The following is a 27,020-nucleotide window of genomic DNA, read 5'->3' as shown; positions in this document are numbered from 1 at the left end:
AATACACAGAGATGAGTAATATTAATATATATATTTTGTTCCTCAGGCTCCGGGGAGGTTATATGACGAGCTCCCGAACACAGCTGACTATGTGAGTTATCGTCTGGCGTGTAATAAAGACGACTACATGGAGCAGCACTCTCCACCTATCCAGCCTCCGCTCACCTTTCTGCCCCAGAACCCCTACACCCAGCACACCACCCACACCAGCACCTTCACCTACCCCACACCACCCGCACCCATCTCCTCATACACATTCCCTAAAGAACAGTACGTATAAACTCACACACACACACACACACCTCTTCATATTTTACCTCTGCTCTCACTCTCTGCAGTGTATGTATTTGTAATAACTAAGAATATGTTTATGTTGCTTTCTTTCTTTTTTACGTCTTCTTCCTAACAGGCATGTTGGGTGCGTTTGTAAATGTTTGTGAAATATGACAAATAGCATTTGAATGATAATTTATTCTCGTACGTCTGTATCACTGAACTGTTTTGCATATTGTTCTTAAATCGAGTGCACGCCACTGCACTCTGCACCCACACTACAATATTCTGAGTGTATATTTACTGTACCTTGATGGCCATCCTCACAGTGCATTCATAAAGTCATGATAAACGGTTTTGTGTAATAGTTTTTCTTATTATTTTTTACTATTATTATTTAGTTAAATGTAGTTTAGGTTTTGTACGTTATGTTGTTCACTGCTTACTGAAGAAAAAAAACAGCAAGTTAAAGCATATTAAAGCAGCACTATCTCTGCAACACTGCTGAAAGACTCTGGACTATACATACACTCTGTTAAAATCTAAAGTCTTATGTTTTCTTTATGAAGCTATAAACAGTGTATATTCTGTATATATGTACGTTTATTTTATATGAACAGCGTAATATTTGGGGAAAATTGTCCAGAATATCTTATTCTGGTCCTGTACAACTGTTTACATTATTATATATATATGTTATAATACGCTTTATGTAAATTTATTTATGATCTTTTTTGCTTGTTGCTGTTTTCATGATAAGCAAATTAGGGATGCATGATGATATCAGAATTATATCGGTATCGGCCGATATGTCCAATGATTTAAATTGATACTTGCTGGTGTATTTATTGTATGCCAGAAATGGACCAATCGATGCTGGCCACGCTAAAACAGTTGGCTGCACTTCTTTTAAAATTAATTGATTAAAAAGTCATTTTATTTATTTGTTTTACTTTTAAAGTTGTAAAGTTATGCCAGGGTGTCTAGCTTCTCTGTATATTACAAATGTGTATATCAGTATTGGCATTGGCAGATATATACATGTGTAATATATCTGGACGTTTTTTTTTCTTTTTACATTTTTTCATGTTACACCCACAAACTTAATTGTATTTTATTAAGATTTTATGTGATAGACCAACATAAGGTAGAACGTGAAAAGTTTTTAATATTTTTTAACAAATATGTAACATAAAAATATGAAAATTTCAAGGTGTATGAATACTTTTTTAAAGCATGTAAACGATTACACACAAAAAAATCCCCCTTATAACTTCAAAGTAAATAAGAGACCGCTCATAAGACTTTCTTGAATATTGTATTATCACCGTATAGAATTTTAAATCACAATATTACTGTGTGACGATATACAGCTCTGGAAAATATGTCTTTTGATTTGAACAAATTTAAAATATCTGCCATTTTCTCAATGCGGCTCAGCCTAAACAGACAGATCAAAATCCAGTCAGCTTAAACATCAAGCCAACTTGACAAACTTGTCACTGATGAGAAAGGAAAATAGCCAGTTTCTTTGATGAAACCGAAACTTCCTGTGAAGCATTGCTATTCTGGGTATTAAACAATAAAAAATATGTAGTGTGAACAGCCTAAAAGAACTTCACATTTAGTGAGAAAATCTGCTTCAAGCCACTTTACCTGCTGGATGACTTACTGTAATGCACTGTAATTCTAATGTTTATACGTCTTTTGCTGGTAGTGTAGTAGGGATAGAGAATAAACACTGACTCTGTTTATTTATAAATGTTTGTGTTCATTATCTATGTATTCTTGTGTCTTTATTAATAAAATAAATACTGTTTCTCATGCCTTTTGGACTCGTCAATCATAATACTGTATTACATAGAAAACCTTTCTACACATTATAAACTAACAGCACACAATAACCCAGCTATAATCACACATATATAACTGTATATAACAGCATTTGATTAAAGCAATTTTCAGTAATCATATAATGTTTATATGGCATAGTACTGTCTGGTGTGACAGCTCATAACAAATCAAAGGCATAAACTGATTATTAAACAGTACTGTTATCAGTAGCAGCTGGATAATGATGGCTGCTAAGCTGCAAAGTAAGAGAATCCAAATTGGGTGCCAGATATTTATTTTTCTGCTGTATTCTGAGTAAATACACACTGCATTATTCTGTTCAAAAATCTGATTCAATATTTAAAAAAAAATAATTGAAGAGTTTGTTAGTTTTATTCTCTATTCTATTTATTGACCATAATTATTGGGCAATTGAGAATCATTATTATCTACTATCTATTATAAATCATCAGGTGAATGCGAGAGAATGGTATCCTATAACAAAACAGGTGGCCAGTATTTCCAGGTAGGCTGAATGAATGAATGAATGAATGAATGAATGAATGAATGAATGAATGAATGAATGAATGAATGACGATTTAAAGAATAACCTGCAGTTTTAAATGATAGAAATCAGCAATATATTTATATAATATTTTAAAGAAATGTAAAGATGCAATATTCTGTGATTAATCAGGATTAATCACACTTTTTCTTAATAGTAGATGTAAATGAAATAATTAATATTAGATTGCTGTAAGGATGGACAAACTGAAACAACACTGAGCACTAAAGCTGAGTTCTGGGCAGTCTTTATTACCTGGCACCCCAGCTGCTAGTACTCAGAAGAATTAAGCCTGTTAGGAGCATAGAAAAAAAAGCACTGTATTTCGAAATGCTGGGGGTGAAGGAAGATGGGCTATTTAACAAAAACTCTTATCATGTATTACTATACCCCAAGTCCATTTCACACAGATGCATTTTTTTGCACAAAGAAGGGGTTGGTAGACCAGATGAGCAGATCTCCCATTATACACTGTACTCACATTATACTCTGGTTGCAAATTTGACAGCATGGCATTTTGACTTCATTTATTTAGAACCAATGGGAATAAAAACCATAGACACCATGTTTTAGAACAGAAAATTCAAATTTTTAAAAGTCTTGAGAAAACATATAATGACACACATCTTAATATGCGTGGGACCATGCCCTCCTTTGACCCAGAATTGGACTGTGTGCCAAGAAAAACATCTCTATTCACATGGATGAGCTTCTCGTATTACATTTCTGTTAAACTTCCTAACCTGGGCTATCACATCTTAAACCAGCACAAACGTATTAAGCTATTTTCTATGTAGTGAATCCTGCAGTAGTTAAAAATGTTAGGATTTCAATAAAAGTAAGTTTGTACTGGTGTGAGATTGATGTGATTGCACAAGTTAGGGAGAAGTGGAACATGAGAAACTCCTCCCTGAACATGAACAGTGAAGAAGTGCTGAACCCTGTGATGATGTGACGTGAAATACGACCCTCTGTTACGCATTTACGTAATACTGACCTCAATACTCAATACTAGGATAAACACAGAAATTAAAAACTATTCACAGTATTAAAACTATTCCTTTGTTTTTATGTGTACAACAATGTACCATACAGTAATAATTTAAGGCCACCAATTTTATAAACACTAAGAGCGTGCTGTAGCACAAAAGCCTTCCATCCCTGCATGTTAAATAATAGATGAGACAGAGGTATCATCTCGTCATCCTAAACCCTGTCTCTCCTCTGTACTCTACTGCATTCCTTCAGGTGAAGGGAAGACTTGTGAATAATTCAACCCAAATCAGTTTACAAAGACTCTTTTCAGCTCCACTCAGTTTCTCACTGCCTGGGGACGCTAACAGAACTCTCAGACAAGGACGCTGGAAGCTTTCAGAATATTTTTACCAGCTTCTTTTACTTTCCCATTAAATTGTGGACACGTAAGATACCTGATCATCATGGCACCATGAAAAACAGAGTGTCTGAGGTGCCCAGTTTCTGCCTAACTGTATTTCTGCTTCCTCTCCTCCTGTATGGTAAGCATTTTTACACAATTTAAATGTATACACAGATTTACAGTTGTAAGTTTTATTTTATAGTTAATAGCTGTGGCATGTTTTGGCCAAAATACATTAAATTTAACTATGTAGCACAACAAAATTACACTAACATCCTGCACTAAGCATTATGTTGCTTAGAATCAGATTAGGTTAAAGCAAAACATATATATATATACTTACTGAAAAGGATCTATCAGCAACCAATTAGAAATCTATCACAAACATCCTTTAAAACGGCATAAAAAGGATAAAAATGTGTTGAAACTTAAGAAAAGGTCAAACTGATTGGACAGTTATTTATAGTGATTGAATTGAATGTGTTTAACTAGTTTTACAAAGCTTTAGTTATTAACATCTGAATTATTTTGATGGTTTTATGGTGTTGGTGGCTCAGTGGTTAAAGCTCTGGGTCATGACAGGGTTGTGGGTTTACTACCAGGGTTTAACTTGCAATACATCTCCCCATATTTTATATGTGTCTAACTCAAGTTCTCAATTTTCACTCCTTTAACATTTAAAGTATCTCATGTCTCATTTTTGTCTAATGCTATTCCTCCTGACCAATTTTAGGAGAAACATCTGTGACAAAGTTCATCTCTACATGAAACCTAAGTGAGAATCTTAAATATGTCTCCTGAGACATAAAAAATCAACATTTGAGCAATAGTAAAACATTTTTCTCTGGAAGGTAGTGCAGCTATTTTGGTAATGCTTTATTTTTTCATTAAGAATACACTTTTTTTATTCAAAGCGACTTACAATAATGATGTACATTCAGCAATAGAGGACATAGTAGTTCAAGGCAAAAAACATTTTTAGGCCAAAGGAAAATAGTGGGACAAACGAGGAAAGGAAGGGAAGAAGGAAATAAGGGTTTAAAGTATGTAGTTTGTTAGAGGTGTTAGGAGAGTATGTGATCTTTGAAGAGCTCTGTCTTCAAGAGTTTCTTAAAGGTAGCTAGGGACACTCCTGCTCTGGTAATTGACACAAGTTAAGACATTATTATGTATTACTAAATGTTTAATGTTTCTATGTATTAATAAATAACAGTTTACAATTAAGTAGTGCTTAACAGTGTCTTTACAAGTGTCAATTGATAATTAGTTAAGACAATACCTACTACCTATTTTGTTACCGTTACTGTTATTTTATGATAATTTCTTGATCATTTGTTGCAGGAAATTAAAGCTTAAAACTGATAAACAGCTGGACAAACAAGTACTGAGCTTAATCTGACAATTTATAACTCTAGTAAATAAATTTACTTAATTTTTTGGTCCGACTGTGGATTAAATAGCCTTGTAAATAGCCTTGTTGGACCTATTTTACAAAAAAAGATTTTAAAATGCATTAAAAAAGAAACCTAAAATAGCACAAATATCTGGCCAACTACTATACATTGTACTTCATTTTACTGAGGTTGAGGTGCATTTAAGGGTGATGCAAGAGTATTGTGAGCATTCTGACAAATTACCAGACTTTACACCAACCAGTGCTGCTGCTCATCCAGATGAAATGCCTGCCTCCACACAAATTGAGAAATCAGATGGTTATCATAATAAAATGAAACAAATCACAGTAATAATCTTTATTATACCACAGTTAATTCCAACCCTGCAATGTGCAATTGGCTGAGAGGCGTTCTATGGGTCTGTCAGAGAGAGTGCTGTTATCAGCCGGTAATGCGCTGTAACCAAAGCGCTCAATGTATAAATCCACCACATACAAGTAACCTAGTAGCGATGCAGCGCTTACAAGCCAAACAGTGCAGCTACAAACAGAGCAGCAATGGAACTGTTTAACTGTTTCTAGGAGTGTTTGTAACCAAACAGATCCTATTTTCTCCTCCTCTTTAACTCAAAATCTTTCAATAAACAGTGATAATGGATCTATGATATAATCACAATAATACACTCAAGGTTTATGTTAGAACATGTAATATTGGCACAGCACTGATCTACAGCACTTGCAACAGCAGTGCCAATATTACACATTATAGCACGGACCTTGAGTGTATTATTGCTTAAATAATTTTGTTAATATTGTATTACTGACCATTTGAACCTAATCTTGGCATTTAGGGCTAGAGATCTCAGACCCAGGGCAAGTGGTGTACAAAGAGACCAGAATCAGTGCAGTAGTGGAACATGAAGTAACCCTGCCATGTGGCACCACCCTCCCTGATGTCTACATTTGGAGCTTCACCCAACCAGGCACCGACAAGATTCAAGCTGTGGTGTATAACTTCGGCAAGGGTCCAAAGCTTCAGCATCTGGCCCAGGATCTGGGTGATCTGGATGTGGTCCAAAACAGCTCCTCTTTATCCACTAAGAACCTTCTAGTAGCTGCAGAGGGCTTGTACACCTGCCAGGCTCTGTACGACTCTGTTGAGGGAGCCAAACTCTACTACTACTATGTGCGTCTGCGGGTTCTAGGTTAGTGATTATCAGAACAATATCCTTTATCCTTATTATCATGTATCATGCTGTCAATTATGTTAATTAATGCTATATTGTGCCCTACAGTTCCTGTGACAAAACCATACGTTCTATGGAGTAACTCCTCAGCAGTGGAGGGCTTGCCATATTGGATGCGCTGTGGTCTGAAAAATGGTACAGAGCCCATTACCTACAAATGGGAGCAGGAGAGCCGGAGTGGACTGGTCACCACACTCGCTGAAACCAACCAAAGCCTGATCAACATCATCATCAACCGCAACAACACAGGCTGGTACAGGTGTCTGGCCAAGAACGAGGTCAACCAGGAGCGTAGTGACCGCAGTGACTGGTTAGATGTCTTATGTAAGTGGGAATTGTTAAAGCTCAGAAGACTAAAACTTCTAAACCTTCTCCTCCCCCTGGTTCCCACGGGTCCTTAATATCTTAAAATCCTGGTAATTAAGATCTCAAATTGTCTTAAATTTGCAGGAAATTTGCTGTAGGTATAACATTTTCAGACGGTGCATTTAATGCCAGTGGGAAAACACAGTGGCCCAATGTGAACATCTAATCCAGGGAGAGAACTATTGTCAGTGGAGAGCTAGCTAACATTAGCGGCAAGCTAGCTAGCATACTTACATTAGCGGCGAGCTATCTATGTTACAGAGGGGGAAATAAAGTAAGCGGAGAGCTAGCCAACATTAGCGGTGAGCTAGACAACTTTAGCGGCGAGCTAGCTACGCTACCAAGGAAAGAAATAAAGTTAGCAGAGAGCTAGCTAACATTAAAGACGAACTAGCTAACATACGATCTATAGCACAACGGTCAATTGAGAATCACGCAGCTTTATTTAGGCCGTGTCGGTGTATCTTTGGTATCAAGAGGGTGCAAAAAATAAGCCATTGACAAAATGTACCAGTTGTCATTCCCTTTAAGTGCCAGGTGGGCTCTGACTTCACCACGTTCATATCTTAACAGCATGGCATTTTGCTTGTCTCAGTGGAGAATACTGTTATTTTATTCTTTATTCTTTTTTTTATTGTAGATGTAAAAGCTGGATTTGTGTCCATATGTGTGTGCAATGAGTGGAAGTTTATATGCGCTGAGCATGCGCAATGTGCATGTCACTCCTGCATGGCTAAGATTTGATTGGGCGGCTGACTGTTGACTGTTGTCAGGGCACACCTGTATTTCCTGTCGCCAAGATATTTACCTGAGTGTATGTCCAAGCATCTTCTTCTTGTATTTACTTTCTTGCTCCTGCTCCAGACCGATCTGACTTATAGCTTATAGAGCTGATAGTGGGAATGTTCGCACATATTTTGTTGTGATACATCCTGTTGTGGCTGTATTTTTCCTGAGGCATTTTGTCATTTGCTTCATATGCATGCTCCTCAACTGCACACCAATTTTTTAACGACCAATTACAGGTGTTGTAATGTAGTGTTTTCATAAACTGAGGTAAACCAGCTTGCATGTGAACGAAACCCCTGCACAATGTCTGTAGTCACTTGTTATTTCCAGAATTATGTCACATTGGTTGTCAAAGTCAAATAAACGTCATATGCACTGAGGCCCTTAGACCACTGTTCCACTAACTGGATGCACCTTTTTAGCTAAAGTTTGTGGAATTGAGAATTAAGATTGAGGTTTGGTGATTTTGGTGGCCAAAGTGTTTAGGTTCTATTTGCCTCCTGAAGCAATAACATACAGTTTTTGACTCTCTGTACTATGTGTTGTTGGACACTGTTTAGATGGTCCAGATTTGCCTCAGGTTGATGTAACAGCCTACTCTGTAACCGAGCGAGGATCCTCAGCCCTGGAGAAAGGAAATGTTTCCTTCAGATGTCAAGCCTCCTCGAACCCTGCCAGCCAGTACTCATGGTTATACAACAATATAGAGTTCTACACTGGACCACAGCTCAACATCACCAACATCCTGCGAGGGCAAGCAGGATACTACACCTGTCTGGCCCAGAACACTTTAATCAACACACAGTCCAAGAGAACCATCACCCTCACCGTCTACTGTGAGTATTTCTCACATCCGTCTTTCAATAGTGATTGGCTACCCTTGTTATATCCTTGTTTCTTTTTTTAATAAATAATCAAAATCACAAAAACTGAAATTACATTACAACAACAAGTGTGAAGTGTAAATAAAAGTCAGAGTAAATGTAAGAAACACTGTATTATTTTTATAGCTTATATAACCATACCAGTTCAGATTTCTCTTTCACAAATGTTACGTCAAAAACAATTTTGCTCCATCCAATATCCAGGAATGAAGTCTATTAAGTTTTCAACACAAATTTGTAGATTTAAGTTCTTTATTATAATAACTACATACTATAATTTTTAACATTGTTTAATAGGTCCTACAATAGAACCTTGTGGTACTGCACAAGATATTATAAACTTAACAAGTTAAGGGTCTGTAGTTCACTATAGTACACTATACTTAGTTTTTAGTTTTTACAGCATTTCTTAAGGTAATATTCTGTAAAAAAAAAAAAAAAAAAGATTATTCTGTTTTTTACAATTTGTAATTGTATTTTTGGATGGTATACAAAAAAAAAAAAGAAATGAACAGCATTTTTACAACAATTGATTAGCAGCCTGTGTAAAGTCTTGCATGTAAAGCGTGGAAAGACTGGAGAAGATTGAGTTTTGCTTCAGTACAGGAGGCTCCAGTTTCAGGAAACGCTTCCACTAATTTTTAGCTATATTAGCCTCATAGACCCAATGTAAGTAACCTACAAGCTTTTACTAGTTGTTAGCTAGCTATGTTACACTCACAATTCCAGTGTTAATTTGTGGGGTATGCGCTTCCACTAGTTGTTAGCTATGTTAGCTACATTAGCCCCAGTGCTAATTTGTGGGGTATGTGCTTCCACTAGTTGTTAGCTTAGCTAGCTACATTAGCCTCATAGACCCAGTGCTAATTGTGTGCTATGTGCTTCCACTAGTTGTTAGCTTAGATAGCTACATTAGCCTCATAGTTGTTAGCTATGTTAGCTACATTAGCCCAGTGCTAATTTGTGGGGTATGAGCTTCCACTAATTTTTTAGCTAGGTTAGCTAAATTAGCATTCTAGCCACAGTGTTAATTTGTGGGGTATGAGCTTCCACTAGTTGTTAGCTAGGTTTGCTACATTAGCCTCATAGGCCCGGTGCTAATTTGTGGGGTAGGAGCTTCCACTAGTTGTTAGCCAGATACATTAGACTTAAAGCTCCAGTACTATTTACTGTAAATTTTATATATGTTAAATATGTTAACAGAATTTTACTGTAATTTGGGTTTACAAAACAAATTGCCAGTAATCTACTGTAAATTGTGTTACTGTAAAAGTTACACTTTTAGTTACTGTATTAAGTAATTTTACAGTAAATAAAACACTTTTGGAGTATGCTAAGTTACTGTAATTCATTTTACAAAAATGACACGTTTTTTTTTTACAATGTAAGCTGGTAATTAATATTTACTGCAAATTACTGTCATGTTGTGGCTTTTACAGAATTGTCTTGGCAACTCTAAATTCCAGTAAACTAATATATATATCTAAGTAAAGTGGTTCATCTTGGATTGATGGTTGTGATCATCTTGATTATATTCCAGAGGTAAAATCAAAGAAACTCAGCATTTTTAAATGGTCTCTTTTTTTTCCAGAGCTGTATGTGTAAGAATTGCAATTAGTGAAACCAGACGCTCACAGTCCTGATGGGCCTAAATTCAGAAATTCTTCAGCTGCTTAGACAATCTGGTACAGGATCTTATGTTTTCTCCACACAGATCCACCAGATGGCACTCCGTCTTGTACCATCTTCCCAGCAAACAACTACACTGACCTGGCCCTCTTCTGCTCCTGGGGGGGAGGCTACCCTGCAGCTACACTTAAGTGGACTCCGAATGTGAATGGAGCAATCTCACAGGGTCTCAGTAACTTCACTCAGATCCAGGCAGGTTCTGACACGATCAACAATACCATATTCACCTGCTACGGGTCACATGCTGCACTGAACACTGGTCAGAACTGTAGCACCAGGACATGTGAGTATATGGGTAAAAAATCTACAGAATTTATACACAAATACGGCAAAAACAGTGTATCTACACTAGAAATTGGAATCAGAGGACTGTATTACTGAAGAGGATAAAATACTCCTAAATAAGCAAATACCAGAAATTATAGATTTAGTGGTGTCAGATTCACAGATTTTCCGCAGGTTTACCCTAATCATTCGATTATAGTTCCACCACATGGAGGTAATGAAGCAGTAACCTTAGTAAGTGAAATTGGGGCTGAGAGTCTGAGGAAATTTAGAAAGCCTATATTTCAATGAAAATATACATATTTTTTGTCACATATCAATGCAATATATCGTAATAAGAGTATATTTTCCCAACCTTAAGCTACACATGTATAAACATGTATGAACATGAGTAGCCTATAGTGAAACAATAGACAAGTCTAGAATGAGTTTAAGGTATTTAATACCTGGTATAAGCCATGCTGGGTGATGTAAAAGTTTAGAACAGTCATTGCATCTAAATGGTTTAATATCCTGCTGATCAAACTTAGATTTTTTGGGTCGGTTTCCTGAACAGGAATTAAGCCACAGCATTATGAGTGGAGATTTCCTATTAAAAGGAAAGTATGTTCTATGATTTTGCTTAATCCCTGTCTGGGAAACCATCTAAATTATCTAAAGCAAGTGTCTCAAACCAGATGCACAATGGGGCTAGTATAAAAAAGGGTGCAGACCCCAGATCTGAAGACTATCTTTTAAAATGACCAAAATTTGATTGTTGTGTACGATCAATTTCTGCTCAGATTCCTTATTGTTCTACAGGGCTTCCCTATGGAGAACCCCAGTGTTCTGCAAATGCCAGCAGCAACAGTGAGTACCTGATGCTGTTCTGCTCCTGGGAAGGTGGGTTCCCAAAGGCTCTGCTGTGGTGGGTTTCCAGCTCAGGTGATGTGCAGGGACCATCTGAGGAGAACTCTAATACCCTGCTCCTGCGATCCAGCGCCACCTACAGTGGCAAATCCTTTGTTTGTCATGCCAAACATCCTCTAAATAAAGAAAGCAAGAAGTGTGTGTTAAAACTGGGTAAGTTTATTAATTTTAGAACATTAGGGCTGCACTTTACTGGAAAAACACTGTGATCAATACTGTATGTGTGTATTCTACATACATTTCTCTATTTTTATGATGTTCTTCAATGTTCTTTCACTTTTATAACGTCTTTCTATGTGTATCTCTCTTTCAGAGCCTCCAGTGTTGATAACTGAGAGCAGTGTGGTTTCAGTATTTGATGGTAACGAAGCCCAGCTCACCTGTGGTCTGAGTAAAACTTACCCCCCAGCTACAGAGATCACCTGGTACAACAAGATAAGGCAGAATGTGGGGGATGCTTCGAAAAAATACATCGTTCAGAGAGCTGCGGCCTGGTCCAACCTGACCGTGCGGGACACAGACATTATTGCAGACAGTGGAAACTACTGGTGTTCTGCTACCAATGCTGTAGGAAGAACAGAGATGCCTGTACTGCTGCTGGTGATACGTGAGTTCAATACTGAATAACCTACAATGCAGACAATAAACACCTGGATATTCACACTGTTTTACTATTGTCTACTGATACCCCTGATACACCTAGAGGTTGTGCGCTAATGATTTGTCTCTTTTCTTGACTATATAATTTAAAAACGAAATAGACTAAGGAATTAAAGAAGACTCTATGATGCTTTTCCTAACCTACAAAAGATTCTACCTACTTATGATGATCACAGTTAGGGGTGAGCAACATGGCCTTAGAATAGTATCACAATATTTCCATTATTCACAGTATTCCAGTATTCACAATATTTTCGCATTTTTTGCAATAACAATATTCTTACTTAAAACACTGGAATAAATATCAAGAATATACTAAATAAATGTAAACCTTTTTATACAAAATGTACCACAATACTAAAGTGAAGGATATTTAGTGAACTGCAAACATAAACAATTACAAAAAAAATCTGATGAAGCTTTACAGTAAACAGCAAAACAAACACAAACTTGGCTAACGTTGAATATCTTAATTTCTTCTTATGTTGTGTAATTTTGTGGGACAAAGTTTAACCAACAGTAATTTAAAGCCTTAGTATTTTATATTATATGTACTCCAAACAGTACAGTATGTCAAAAACCTATATTAAAGCCTAGCCTATTCAAAAAAAAAATGTAAATAAAAATTAAATAATAAAAATACCGTGATATATGGTGAAACTGTCAGAATCTTGAAAACATACCGTGATAAACATTTTTAGTCATACCGCCCAGCGCTAGTATCAGCCCACAATACACTACATGACCACAGTAGACCACAGTTAGTCCACAGATTAACTAGCCAAAGCGCAACATGCACCACAACTAGAAATAATAGGTTAAAATCAGACCGAATGTCTTGTTGTGTAACTACAGGTTTAGACAAAACATTATGGAAATGTTAAAATAATGTTATAGTGTTAAAATTATAAAAAAAAAATAGAAACTAAAACATTTAGTTTTAAGAACACCAAGAAAACCTGACAGATTGAACAATGTAAAATCCAAAAGATGTAACATTCAGAAACTAATAAATTATTTTTAGCTGGGAGTAAACCACTTTTAAGACAGACTATTACTATTATCACTATGTCAGTTTTTTATAGTTATGGCGATATTAATGTGTACGATATAATATGGCGCATGTTTAATCACAATGGAATTTTAATGTATTTTTGATTCAGGGTCCCCAATGCCTCCAAATGTGACCATCAGTAAGATCATATACAGCAGCCGTCAGCGCACAGACATTAACATGGAATGGACGATCTGGCCGGACAGTGTCTTCACTGGCTTCATCATTGAGAGTCAGAAGCTCCCAGGTCCTCTAGAAAGAAGTGATATTGTGCCCCCCTGGCAGAAAGTGGCTGTAGATCTCGGGCCCAGCACTCGCAGCTACCAGATCAACAATCTGGATCCTGCTGGAACCTATGCTTTCCGTGTAACAGCTGTTAATCGCCGCACTACTGGAAATCCCTCAGACATTAAGAACCCAGGTAAGCACTGACATGACTATTTATCTGTATCAGTACCGATTCTGCCACTTACACATAGTATCGGTATTGGTGGAAACACTTTACAAGAAGGATACATTGTTTAATGTGTTGTAATGTTTAATGTTGTCTTAAGAAGTGTTAATTAATAATTTGTTGAGAGATTACTTAACTATATAACAATGTTTATTACTATCTAAGTACTGTTATTTGTGAATACTATAAATGTCAGCATTTTTAGTGCACTATACACTTAAAAAATGATTTACTTAAAAAATGTACTTAACAAAAGTTTTGCAATTTTCTGCATTAGCTTTTTTTACTAAAATTTAGTCAATCCTTTCTTTTAGTAAACTTTATTTAATTTATTTTTTCTGAATCAATCCTTTCTTTTAGTAACCTTTACTTAATTTCTGCATACAATATGACCTAATTATAATATATATTAATATATTATAATTCCTGAAATTTAAATATTTTTAGTTAAAACAAACATATTACACTGTCTCAACACATGGATGGCATGTATTACATTCTTTTTACTAATAAGTTAAGTAAAGTTTACTAAAAGAAAGGATTGACTAAAGTTTAAGTCTTGAAAACTTGAAGTTGAAGTTACTTAAATGTATCTGAAATTAAATTTACTTAAAAATGCAGAAAGTTGCAAAGGTTTTTTTTTAATAAATTTTACTGATCATTTTTTTCAGTACTAAGTAGTTCTGAAACCAGTACTTTTACAATTTTACTTACATGTAGGGGTGGGCGATATGGCTCTAAAATAATATCACGATATTTAATGGTGTTTTCACGATAACGATACTTTTGGCGATATGACAAAACACAGAATTAGAAAAATTATTTCGAATTTTATTATTGCATGCAATATGGTTTGGCTAACTGAGATATTAAAAAATAATAATTTTAGCAGATTTGTAACAGAATAAATGATACTGGACAGATATAATCTGTCTCTAGTAAATATATAATGGGAAATGAGAATATTGTGAATTTTTCTTTTGCTAAAAGCGGTAGAAAAAATAAAAAAGTAGTACCCTGATGTCATAATTAGGGATGGGTGATATGGCACCATTTTTTAAGGGTAAAATATCATGCACGATATTCAAAATGTGTGGCGATATTATCACACAATATTACAAGTCAATGTTTGAGCGTTATTTTCTAAACTATTACTGTATACTTTACCTATTAACAGTGGCCTTGCCAGTCTCCAAACCCTACGTTGTGCTGAGTGATCCCTCACCAGTTGAAGGCACATCAGTGTGGATGCTCTGCAATCTTGACACTGGTACAGATCCCATTACCTTCACATGGGAGCAGGAGAGCCGCAGTGGGCTGATCAGCACACTGGATGAGTTCAGCAGCAGTATGATCAATATCAACTCTGTTACACGCAATCAGACTGGCTGGTACAGGTGCCTGGCCAGGAATGAGGTCAGCCAGCAGCGCAGTGATCGTATCTGGCTTGGTGTTATATGTGAGTGTGGAAACTAGCAGCAATATATTTATCCTTTCTTATATTTCTCATTTCTGTTATTATACACTGACAAGCCAAATATTATAGGATCTCAGTATAAAATTTGACCATGAAGTGCCCTAGTCGTAATGCTCATTGCTATCTTACACCCCAGCAACAGCCTATTTTTACTCCTTCCCGCCTGCATTGTTTAAGTAGCAACAACGCTTATAAATGTATCTATGCCGAGAGGCGTGGCTGTCTGGAAGTAAGGTGTGTTCAGGTAAGTTCCTGGTGTATTGCTATCTTGGCAATGGAAAACACAGGTGCTCCACTGACTGATTACAACCTACACAGTCGTCAACAATCAGATGTTCCTTGCTATCTTGGCAATGCAGGCGTGCACTCAGTGCAGGTACAGCCCCACTCGATACACACACAGAGGGACAAGCAGCAGTGCACAAACCCAACTTTTACATCTATGATAAACAGAACACAAAATAAAATAACTAATTGCTGTTCGGTAAATGACACGTGAACGAGTAGGTCAGTTTCCTCAGCTAAAAAGTGCAGAAGTGCTGCGCCATTAAAATATTAATTCGCCAAAGTTAGAGCACACCTGTCTCTTAAAGGGAATGGTATGCTTAAAAAAGCATATACTAATTCTCTTAATTATCAATATTATCATGAGTGTGTCTGCTCAAAACACACTCATGATAATATTGATAATTAAGAGAATTAGTACATGCTTTTTTAACATTTTGAGCCATGCAAGGTGTATTTTTCTCATTGTTACGATAGCAAAGACACACTTTAAAGAGACAGGCCCTTAATCAAGCTGTGCAATGTGCAGTTAAAAGCCCGTCTGTAGATGGGACACAATCCTAGTTTCTGATCTGATTTTGGCTTGTCAGTGTATATGAGTGTACTATGTATTGTAATACAAAAAGCATAATAATAAAAATAATAATAATAGAGCTAACAAAAAAGATTAGCTCTACATATTTATAAGGTACCGTATATAATTGTTGGCCGTCTCTTTTAGTTGGACCAGAGCAGCCTCAGATTGATGCCACAGCTTACTCAGTAACAGATGAAGGGTACTCAGCCCTGGAGAAAGGAAGTGTTTCCTTCACCTGTCAAGCCTCTTCTAACCCTCCCAGCCAATATGTTTGGTTCTACAACTACACAGAGATCTACAGTGGACCACAGCTCAGCATCAGCAAGGTTCTGCGTACGAATGCAGGGTACTACGCCTGTCTGGCCCAAAACACATACCTCAACACTCGCTCCAAGAAAACCATCACCCTCAGTGTCTACTGTGAGTACTCTGATACACCACTGCTGTGAGTGTATTTGTGCGTTTAACAATTTTCTCCAAATTCTGTCTTGGTACAGATCTTTTTCACATTTTCTTTTTTACATCTCAGCTTTAATTAGTGGGTAATTTCATGTTTGAAATAAAATAACAATGGAAAGGCAAGGCAAGTTTATTTATGTAGCACCTTTCATACACAACGGTCATTCAAAGTGCTTTACAAATTAGAAAATACCAAAAAAAAGTCAAATTTAAAACATGTAAAAGAGCAACAATGAATTGGAAATAAAAATAAAATAAGAATGAGAATAAAAATAAGAATAAAACATTCAAACAGGATTAAAAAAACAACAAAGATAAAAAAATAACATTAAAAAATAAAAAAAATAATGTAGAAGGAAGAAGATAAAATTGAAAATGTTTGATTGATTGATTGGTTGAGAACTACATAAAATGAATACTTGACAACTTTTATTACAACTTTCTAAAGGCAGCTTATGCAGGTAATGTAGCTATATTTTATATGTATCTGGTTTAGTTTTATCATTGTTTAATGTCTAAAAGCAATCTGTGTGATCCATCATCATTAGCTAATGTTTTTAGGTTATATTGGCCACAAACGCCTCTTTTATGCGACTAAAATTAAAACTAAATCAGTATCTCCGGTCAAAATGAACCCTGTCTTAATCAACAAGGGCTCAGGTAAGCTTGTGCCCTCGCCCTTTACACACTGAAATTCATTGATATTACTCACTGTAGAGGGAGAAATATGCAGAAATAATAATAATTTTTACACACATTTGTTACAAAATATAGAAAATATCATCATTAGTATGTTTACCTCATTAATAGCCCTAACTGTCCTGTGTTACAGCTTTTTTAGGGTTGAGTTGCAGGCCTGAAATGCAGAAATGGATGTTTTAAGTATTAATAAATGAAATGAGGTTGAGCAAATAAAACATGAAATATCTTGAGTTTATACTGCCTGCAGTGAAATAAAAGTAAAATTAAATGAAGAACACACTAATTTGTCATTTCATTTGCTTTTCATTCATGATGTCCCATCTTTTTCTGATTTGGAATTGTAATATACTTACAAATAAAATCAAAATGTATATTTTAGATGTGTGTATTAAGTAAAGAGAGTTAATGGATAATAAATTGAGTCCTCCTAATAGATAGAGTCATTAATATAGATGTCTCATATATGTTCCCAGATCCACCAGATGGTGCTCCCACTTGTTCCATCTCCCCAGCAAACAACTATACTGACCTGGCTCTCTACTGTTCCTGGAAGGGAGGTTTCCCTGCAGCTACACTTAAATGGAGCCCAAATGTGAATGGAGAAATCAGGGAGGGAACCGGTAACGTCACTGTTATCCAGCGAGGCCCCGACACTGTTAACAACTCTGTGTTCTCCTGCCTCGGGTCACATGCTGCATTAAATACTCCTCAGAGCTGCAGCACCAAGACATGTGAGTATGAGAACCAGACCCAAAAACCTATAGTTGCTGTCCTGTAAAAAACATGCATCCCCATTGCTTAGTTTTTCAGTTTTTGATATACAGGTCTTTCTCAAAAAATTTGCATATTGTGATAAAGTTCATTATTTTCTGTAATGTACTGATAAACATTAGACTTTCATATATTTTAGATTCATTACACACAACTGAAGTAGTTCAAGCCTTTTATTGTTTTAATATTGATGATTTTGGCAAAAAAAGTAAAGAAAAAACAAAAATCCCTATCTCAAAAAATTAGCATATTTCATCTGACCAGTGTTAACCTTCAAATAATTATGTTCAGAGTTAATTGGTTGATTCAGATGATTAGGTTAATAGCTCGTTAAAGAGATCCTTTTCATGATATGCTAATTTTTTCATGAGCTGTATGCCAAAATCATCAATATTAAAACAATAAAAGATCTGAAATATTTTAGTTGGTGTTCAATGAATCTAAAATACATTAAATTACATAAAAAAACATAAATTTTAATCATTTCATTATGGAAAAGAATGAACTTTATCACAATATGCAAGGACCTGTAATGTAAATCTGGCAGTTGTTCTTTATATTATAAAAAAAAAAAAAAAAATGATTAAAAGGTGAATGAACCACTGTGAAAATTCCATTGGAAGCTAAGAAGGTGTTTTTCTTCTCTGTAAATTGTCATTTTGGAGATGCAAAGTTTCTGCATGACAGCAATGGTATGCAGTATGTCAGTAAAAAGTTAGTCAAAAGTTTGGACACACCTTAAATTTAGTGGTTGTTCATTATTATAAAATGGTCTGCTTTGCAGATTAATACTAACGTTATTCAAATCATGAAGAAAAACATATAAAATGATTTAGTAACAAAAAACAGAATCTGTTTAATATTTTAGATTCTTCAAAGTAGCACTTCTTGCTTAAATGACATCTTTACACATCTTGGCTGAAGTCAGCTGGAATTCAGGCTTTCAGTTAACAGCTGTGCTGAACTCACCAAGAGTTAATTACTTTCTCAAGAGTTAAATAATTTCTTGTCTCTTAATGTGTTTGAGAGCATCAGTTGTAAAGTAGTGAAGAGGTAAAGTTACAGGTATACAGTGAATAGTGAATATTTGAGTAATGTTCTAATCCATATAATGAGAAGCAAGAACGACTCAACTAAATAAAGAAAAAAAAAATCAAACTAAAACATTTTAAGAACTTTGAAAGTATTCTCAAGTGCAGTCATAAAAAAGACCATTAAAAATGTTAGGGTCATGAATTTCCTCTGTTGTACAGGATAAGTTTATCAGAGTTACCAGCCTCAGAAACCACAAGTTAACATCTTCCTAGAGAAGAGAACCTAAATGTTTCACAGAGTATTTTGGTTTGTTTAACACTTTTATGTTACTACGATCCCTAATGTGTTCCTTTAGTCTGAATGGCTTTAGTATTAATTTCAAAAATAAAAAATAAACTAACTGAATGAGAAGCTGTGTCCAAACGTTTGTTATCTGTCTATTCCTTTGCATATATTTTACCTCTGTTGTAAATTAATTCATTGAGATAATGATAATACCAACTTAAGAAACACCACTGAAATGCCCCTAATTTATAATGGAAGATAAAGTAATTACAAACTGTCAAATGCTGTAAAAACCCTAAAAATGCATGCAAATACTCTTGTTTCAAGGGCTGCCCTATGGAGAACCCAAGTGTTCAGTATATGTGACTCGTAATAATGAGTACCTGATGCTCTCCTGCTCCTGGGAGGGTGGGTTTCCTCTGGCTCTGCTCTGGTGGGCCTCAGGTTCAGAAGACATGCAGGGCACATCTGAGGAGAACTCCAACATCCTGATCCTGCGCTCTGGTGCCACGAACAGTGGCAAAGCGTTTGTGTGCCATGCCAAACATCCACTAATTAAAGAAAGCAAGCAGTGTGTTTTAAAACTGGGTAAGAACTGTTTAATTAATGTCTTATTCCACCATTTTTTGAGTTAAAGAGATATTTTACAGTTTTTCCATTTGTCTCTCTCTTCCAGAGGCTCCAGTCTTGATGACGCAGCGCAGTGTGGTCTCTGTCTATGAGGGTAATGATGTCCAGCTCACCTGCATTCTGAGCAAGAACTATCCAGCAGCTACTGACGTCACCTGGTACAATAACTTAAAGCAGAATGTTGGGGATACACCCAATAAATACATCCTTCAGCAAGCTGCGGCCTGGTTTAACCTGACGGTGCGAGAAACAGACAGCAGGATAGACAGTGGACAGTACTGGTGTTCTGCTGCCAATGCTGTCGGAGGAGCAGAGATCCCCATTCTTTTGATGGTGATGAGTAAGTTTGCTGCAAATTTATTACTTGGCAAATATCATCTGTATGTCAGTGTCTATCTGCTTAGGTCAGTGTCTGTTTAAGTAAAATATAGTTAATATAGTTCACCACTAAGGGTAAGGGAATTGGGTGGTGGGAGGGAAGGTGGGATTTATGGGGGAAGCTTCATCACTGTTTTATACTGTGAACTGATAGATAATTAAAGCAGAAAAAGGGTCACTGATTGGTCCAGTGGATTAAGGCTCTGCCACTATGATCTGAGGATCACTGGTTTGAATATTGGAGCATTCTGCTTACCATCAGCAGCCTGAGTCTGAGAGAGCACTCTACCAGAGTGTGATGTTGTTCAGCACTGTTGGCTGATGTATCAGAGCTGGGCATGCTGGCTGCCCAGTGATGCTACCTCAGTGGCAGTTCAAAAAGAGACAGAGTCTGACTTTGGATCAGAGGAGGCATGCTCTGGTCTTTCTTAACCCTCATGGTGTTGGGGACATTGCTATTGATGGGTGAAATCTTAATAAGTGAGTGAATTTTTTTCTCCCCAATTTGGTGGGCCAAAAAAATGATATTTAAAAAAAAATAATTACATACATACATACATCTTAAATTGTTTTTTTTTTTTAATAATTTTCAAATGTAATTAAATATATTTATTTGCAATAAATAAAATAAATATAGTTATAAAAAAATATATATATTTATTTGAATATAATAAATTATATTTTGAAAATATGTAAGAAGAGAAAGATGGTACACATGTACAGTAACAGTCAAAAGTTTGGATACACCTATAGTTGGTGTTTTTTTCTCTTTTTTTTTATTTCTGCATTGCACATTAACACTAAACCCAAAATGTTATAAAAAAACAGAATATGTTTTATATTTTAGATTCTTCAAAGTAGCCCTTCTTGCTTAAAATGCAACTTGCTTGACATTTTCTCAGTCAGCTTTATAGAGTATTAACCTGGAATTCAGGCTTTCAGTTATCAGCTTTCAGTTATCAGCTGTGTCTTATCAAGAGTTAATTACTTTAATTTCTTGCATCTTAATGTGTTTGAGAGCATGAGAGCATCAGTTGTAAAGTTGTGGAGAGGTAGAGTTGTTAGCAAAATATAAAATATAGTTATTACCACTTAAAAACTTGATTTTCACTTGATTCAGGGTATCCAATGCCTCCAAACATCACCATCACTAAGATCATGTATAACAGCCAGCAGCGCACAGATGTCACTGTGGATTGGCTCCTGCAGACAGTCGGGGACCTCACCGAGTTCTTCATCGAGCAGCAGAAGCTGCCTGGTTCTGTAGGAAAGAGTGAAATTGTTTCTTCCTGGCAGAAAGTGGCAGAAAATCTGGAGCCCGGCACTCGCAGCCACCAGATCAACAACCTGGAACCTACTGGAAAATATGCATTTCGTGTGACGGCTGTTAATCATCGAACCACTGGACATCCTTCACAGATCAAGAGTCCAGGTAAAATAGAACATTTTTAGAACAAAAAATTAACTTTAAACTCAAGTACAATGTATGATAATTACTTTATAATTACATTACAAATGCCAGTTTAAAATTCAGAAACACTTGTGCTATCTTCCAGCTCTTCCACGTTTTAATGCCTATCCTGCTGTGGTTGGAGCAGCTATTGGAGGAATGCTCGTGGCGACAGTAGTTACTGTGTTAATCTTTATTTATGTGTTAAGGAATCGCAACAACATCCCACGTAAGTGTCTCATACACTGCTTACTAAACATACACAACTAAATATGTTCTGGCATTTAGTCATTGTACAATAATCAAAGGTGTGAAAAGTATTGACATTAATTACTCCGGGTATAAGTAGGGGTGGGCGATATGGCCCTAAAATAATATCACAATATTTCATGGTATTTTCGCAATAACGATACTCTTGGCGATAAGACAAAACACTGAATTAAAAAAATCTCAAGAATACACTACTGCAACAAAATAAAAGTTACATTTTATTACTGCATACATATTGCAAACACCAGTAAAATGAATGATACTGGACCGCTATAATCTGTCTCTAGTAGATATATAATGGGAAATAAGAATAGTGTGAATTTTTCTTTTGCTAAAAACAGCGAAAAAGTAGTTCTCTGATGTGATAATTTGGCATGGGTGATATGGCACCATATTTCAGGGTATTTCAGGGTATATTATCACATATGATATGATATGGCACACCCCTAGGTAGTGTAGATACTATTAAACTTGTAGAAGTTCAAGTATCAACTCAAGATTTTTACTCTTTAACTAAAAGTGTAAAAGTACTGCTTTCAAAACTACTTAAAGTATAAAAGTACAAAAATTTTTATTAACAGCAAAAATGTATGCCAAGCCACAAGGGCACCACCCCCCTTCCCAAAGCACATTTTTCTAAAAGACATAATGACTATAATGTTATATTAAAATGTTAATGTTGATCAATTTGGCATGCACCAGGCTGTTCCCTGTTGCAGCTGCATATATGCCCATTAAAATGAATGTATTTTTGTAGAATGTAAATATATTAAAGTTAAAGCTTAGAGTCTTTGCATGGAACATACAGCTGCTATGTTCTTGCTGGAGTGTGGGGGGTGTGCAGGTGTGATGGATCACATTATAAATCCAATAGGATGTCGGAATGGTATATGTTTATACTTCTCTACATCCAATCACAATCAGATTTACTCTATCTGGATGAAGAGATTTATCTAGATAGGGGTGTTATTGCAAGCTGAAATGAAATAGGAGTAGTGAGGCTATTTTTAAAATGTAAGGAGTAGAAAGTTCAGATAAATGTGTGAAAATGTAAAGAGTAAAAACAATAAGTCAATAATAAAAAGCAATAAGAAAAATAATAATTACTCCACTAAAGTATATATATCTAACATTTCTACTTTCATTTCTAAGTAAGGTAACAAAGCATTTGTACTTTAATATTTGACACCACTGACAATAATATGTTTTTAATCTTTCTACAGGCTTCCATGACATGGTATTTGGCAGGTAAAATTTTCCTATATTTAAGACATTTCTAAATTTTCAACTTTTTTTGATCAACTTTAAGTCAACGTCTTCTTAAGGTTAAAGCCACATGAATTACCGTTAGTATTGTGACGTTTTTTCAATGTCTTACCTTTCAACATTTAATAGATAAATTATAAATGACGTTTTCTTTCATTATTACATTTTACAGTAAATACAGTCTAGGGGTGGGACTCGCAGGGCATCTCATGATATATCACAATATGCCCACGATAATGATATTATAGTACTGTGATTTTGTTTTAATTTAATATATCACAAGAGAGTTTTCTTCAATACTTCATGTCATCTATGTTACTGAAGAGAATAAAATACTCCTAAATATGCAAATATTAGATTAGAAATTATAGATTTTTTGATTTCAGTTGGTAAGTTTAACAGAACTTTCACAGATTTACCCTATTTATTTGGTCAGTCCCACCAAGTGGAGTAATGAAGCACTAACTTTTGTAAGTCAGATTGAGAGGCGAGTATTAGCGAGTGTAGAAAGCCTGTGTTTCAATAAAATAAAATCATTAATTATGGCACAGGTCAATAATGTATTGCAAACAGAGGCTATGCAATATATCACAATATCAATATTTTGTTCCACCCCTAAAAAAGACAGTGGTTGTATATAGAGTCATCATCACTCAAAAAGCCACTAGCACTTTTTGTGTCCATTCATTACATTACATTACATTACATTACATTACATTTGGCAGACGCTTTTGTCCAAAGCGACTTACAATAGTCAAGTACAAAAGTAATAGAAGTTAAAGGTAAAACATTGTTTAGATAGGGCTTAAAGGAGGTCGAAGGGAAGTAAGGGGATAGAAAAGTGAAGGAGGGGAAGAAGGAAATGGGGTTAGAAGTAGTTAGTGTGTTAGAGGTGTTAGGAGAGTAAGTGCTCTTTGAAGAGCTCTGTCTTCAGGAGTTTATTAAAGATAGTGAGAGATTCTCCTGATCTGGTAGTGGAGGGAAGTTTGTTCCACCATTCACAAATCTTAACATTTTTAACACTGAAACTACAACTGACATTATTTTAACTACATTTTTCCATTGATTAGTCATGTGCCAGCTGGAAATTAGCTTATGCATATAGTGTAAAGTGATGCATATACTATGATGCACATGTAGGAATTTGTTTATAATTTTGTATTCTGAAATGTTTGTGGGTTCTAAGGCAGCACAGCCAGTCCAGAGAAAATATCAACTTTCCTGAAGACGAGGTTGTTGGTGCAGCAGAAAGAGATGCTGGCCAAAGAGAGACAAGTCAAGGTACCAGTGGCATACACTGTGATTTTAACCTTTTTCAGATATGCATGCACATCTAAATATACATATATAGCTCTAAAAAAATGAAGAGACCACTTCAGTTTCTGAATCAGTTTATCTGATTTGGTATTTATAGGTTTATGTTTGAGTAAAAATAAAATTGCTGTTTTATTCTATGAACTACAGACAACATTTCTCCCAAATTCCAAATAAAAATATTGTCATTTAGAGCATTTATTTGCAGAAAATGAGAAATGGCTGAAATAACAAAAAGATGCAGAGGTTTCAGACCACAAATAATGCAAAGAAAACAAGTTCATATTCATAAAGTTTTAATCACAGTTTTCATGCATCTTGGCATGTTCTCCTCCACCAGTCTTACACACTGCTTTTGCCACTCCTGGTGCAAAAATTCAATCAGTTCAGTTTGGTTTGATGGCTTGTGATCATCCATCTTCTTCTTGATTATATTCCAGAGGTTTTTCAATTTGGTAAAATCAAAGAAACTCATTATTTTAAGTGTTGGTCTCTTATATTTTTCCAGAGTTTTTAATTTATATTTCTACTACAACAATCTCAGGAACATCATCGGGAACATCTGGGGCACCTCCAGGACCCACTGCAATACCCACAAACCAGACCAAGAGCTGAATCAGCCAAACTCACCATCCCTTCAACCCAAATGGCCATTCTTTCAAGCTGGCAATCCAGAATCCAAAGTACCACATCAATCATCTACTTCATCTGAACTAACATAAAACAACACACAGAGAATAAAGCAGCATTTGGGTCTGGTTCTCTCAAGAATATAACTAGATTCAGTCATTTATTTTTAGAGTGTATTTCATACCTCATCCATTAAATAACACAAGTCTTGTCACCAGCTTTGTTGTTTTGTGAATGTTTTAAAAAAGTAATGTCCTTTTTTATACAATATTTTTAACAAAAATATTCATAAAGGTCCTAAAATCTTAAAGAAAATGGTTGGGGCATTGCAGTAACATTGAAACACCTAAAAGTGAGAGGAAATTGGAAAAAAGGTTAAAAGGTGTCATTTCGCTAGTGTCTCAAATCAGAGGGATGGACGTAAGTGCATATATATGTATATATATATATAAATATATTTTACAATTTTTTAACAAATGTGATAAATGAAAACAATATTAAGAAAACAAGAAACTCTAAAACATGACTTTTAAACATAGAATTACTAGGGAACACAAACAAAAGACTTGGATAGGTGAGATTTTAAGGAACATAAAATACAAAACCAATACATGCATATGCGGAACACAAGGATAAAAAAGACTCGACCAGGAAACACTCAAACTATGGGCCATATATAAACAGAGAGGATGAGGAACACCTAGGGCCAGTAAATGAGGGGACGGGGTTACAAACAAGACGCAAAGTGACAACACTAATGGCTAGGGCAGAGACAGAACACTAACACAATAAAGCCATGTGCTCTAGTAGCACATGGGAGAGTAAACAAAACACAAGAACAGAAAAAGAAGACACAGGCTAAGGTGTGACAGCTAGAATGCATTGAGTACTTTTCTCTTTTTGTAATACAGTATGTCATGCTGAGTGGTATATGCATGCTGTACATTATCTTCTATACCCCCACTGCCTGCATTAGCCAATAAAAGAAAACGAGTGAATCAGGACCACCCACTGCAGAGCTATGGGAAGAGTGTTACAGTGCTGTTAGCCAATCAGCGGAAGGACATTTGGATGTCATGAATATTCATGAGCAATAGTCGAAATCCTGTTGTTCTTCAACGCCCACTCCTACATCGAACTAAAACAGCCTGAAACAGGAGCACCAAACCTGGCTAAAAGGACCTGCATTCATTCAAATTAGAGCCCACCGCAAAATTAATGAAATAATAAACATAAAATGAGACCTTTTAAGGTTTTTACATTTTTCCTTCATTTTTGATGTGTGTGGAATGTAAGAAGGAATGGAAAGCAGTTCAATTGTTTTCAATTTTTGGTTAAGATAAATGTCACTATTTTCTTGTGAATTTTATGGTGTAATAATATACTGTTGAAATTGCAACTTGAATAAATAAAAAAACGTTAAAATAATGGCCTAGACTTTTCTTGTTTTTTTACACTGACAGATAAAAAAGTTATGTTCATTTACTCTCGGGAGCTGTTCACTTGTGGTTTCTGTGGCTGGTAACCCTGATAAACTTACCCTGTGAAACACAGGGAACTCTTGCTCTTCCGTTCCTGGGGCTTACCTGATGAGGGCCAGTTTCATCATAACATTTTTGATGGTCTTTGTGACTGCACTTGAGGATACTTTCAAAGTTCTTGACATTCACTGCATACCACCAACTCTACCTCTCCACAGCACGCTTTTCTTC

The 27,020-nt window shown here is 35.7% G+C and overlaps 2 protein-coding genes across 2 annotated transcripts in view; both read left to right on the top strand.

Annotated features, from left to right (window-relative positions):
- nectin1a (nectin cell adhesion molecule 1a) overlaps positions 1-2,099 on the top strand; it is a 66,101-nt gene extending 64,002 nt beyond the window's left edge. Inside the window, exon 8 of the mRNA XM_022675997.2 lies at positions 47-2,099. Within this exon, the coding sequence (XP_022531718.2) occupies positions 47-280 (234 nt within the window). The 3' untranslated portion in view covers positions 281-2,099. The remainder of the gene's footprint in view (positions 1-46) is intronic.
- Positions 2,100-6,743: 4,644 nt separating this feature from the next.
- On the top strand, positions 6,744-25,525 carry LOC103037182 (V-set and immunoglobulin domain containing 10 like 2). The gene is made up of 16 exons (XM_022675897.2): positions 6,744-7,013; positions 8,405-8,680; positions 10,443-10,700; positions 11,504-11,764; positions 11,925-12,218; positions 13,435-13,746; positions 14,957-15,238; positions 16,263-16,538; positions 17,753-18,010; positions 19,698-19,958; positions 20,047-20,340; positions 21,499-21,810; positions 21,935-22,057; positions 23,322-23,346; positions 24,551-24,645; positions 25,223-25,525. Exons 1-16 carry the CDS (start codon positions 6,803-6,805, stop codon positions 25,291-25,293), a joined length of 3,609 nt encoding a protein of 1,202 aa, XP_022531618.2. The 5' UTR covers positions 6,744-6,802; the 3' UTR covers positions 25,294-25,525.
- Positions 25,526-27,020: the final 1,495 nt, after the last annotated feature.

Source organism: Astyanax mexicanus, chromosome 17 (genome assembly GCF_023375975.1).
Source record: "Astyanax mexicanus isolate ESR-SI-001 chromosome 17, AstMex3_surface, whole genome shotgun sequence".
Lineage (NCBI taxonomy): Eukaryota > Metazoa > Chordata > Actinopteri > Characiformes > Acestrorhamphidae > Astyanax > Astyanax mexicanus.
The sequence above is the reverse complement of the archived record's forward strand: the minus strand, read 5'-3'. Positions and strand labels throughout refer to the sequence as shown.

Bases quoted from the DNA above. Each gene is read 5' to 3' on its own strand.
- LOC103037182 (XM_022675897.2), top strand. From the start codon at position 6,803: ATGCGCTGTGGTCTGAAAAATGGTACAGAGCCCATTACCTACAAATGG. The intron at 15,239-16,262 runs GTGAGTGTGGAA...CGTCTCTTTTAG, and splicing joins TATCTGGCTTGGTGTTATAT to TTGGACCAGAGCAGCCTCAG. The intron at 16,539-17,752 runs GTGAGTACTCTG...ATATGTTCCCAG, and splicing joins CATCACCCTCAGTGTCTACT to ATCCACCAGATGGTGCTCCC.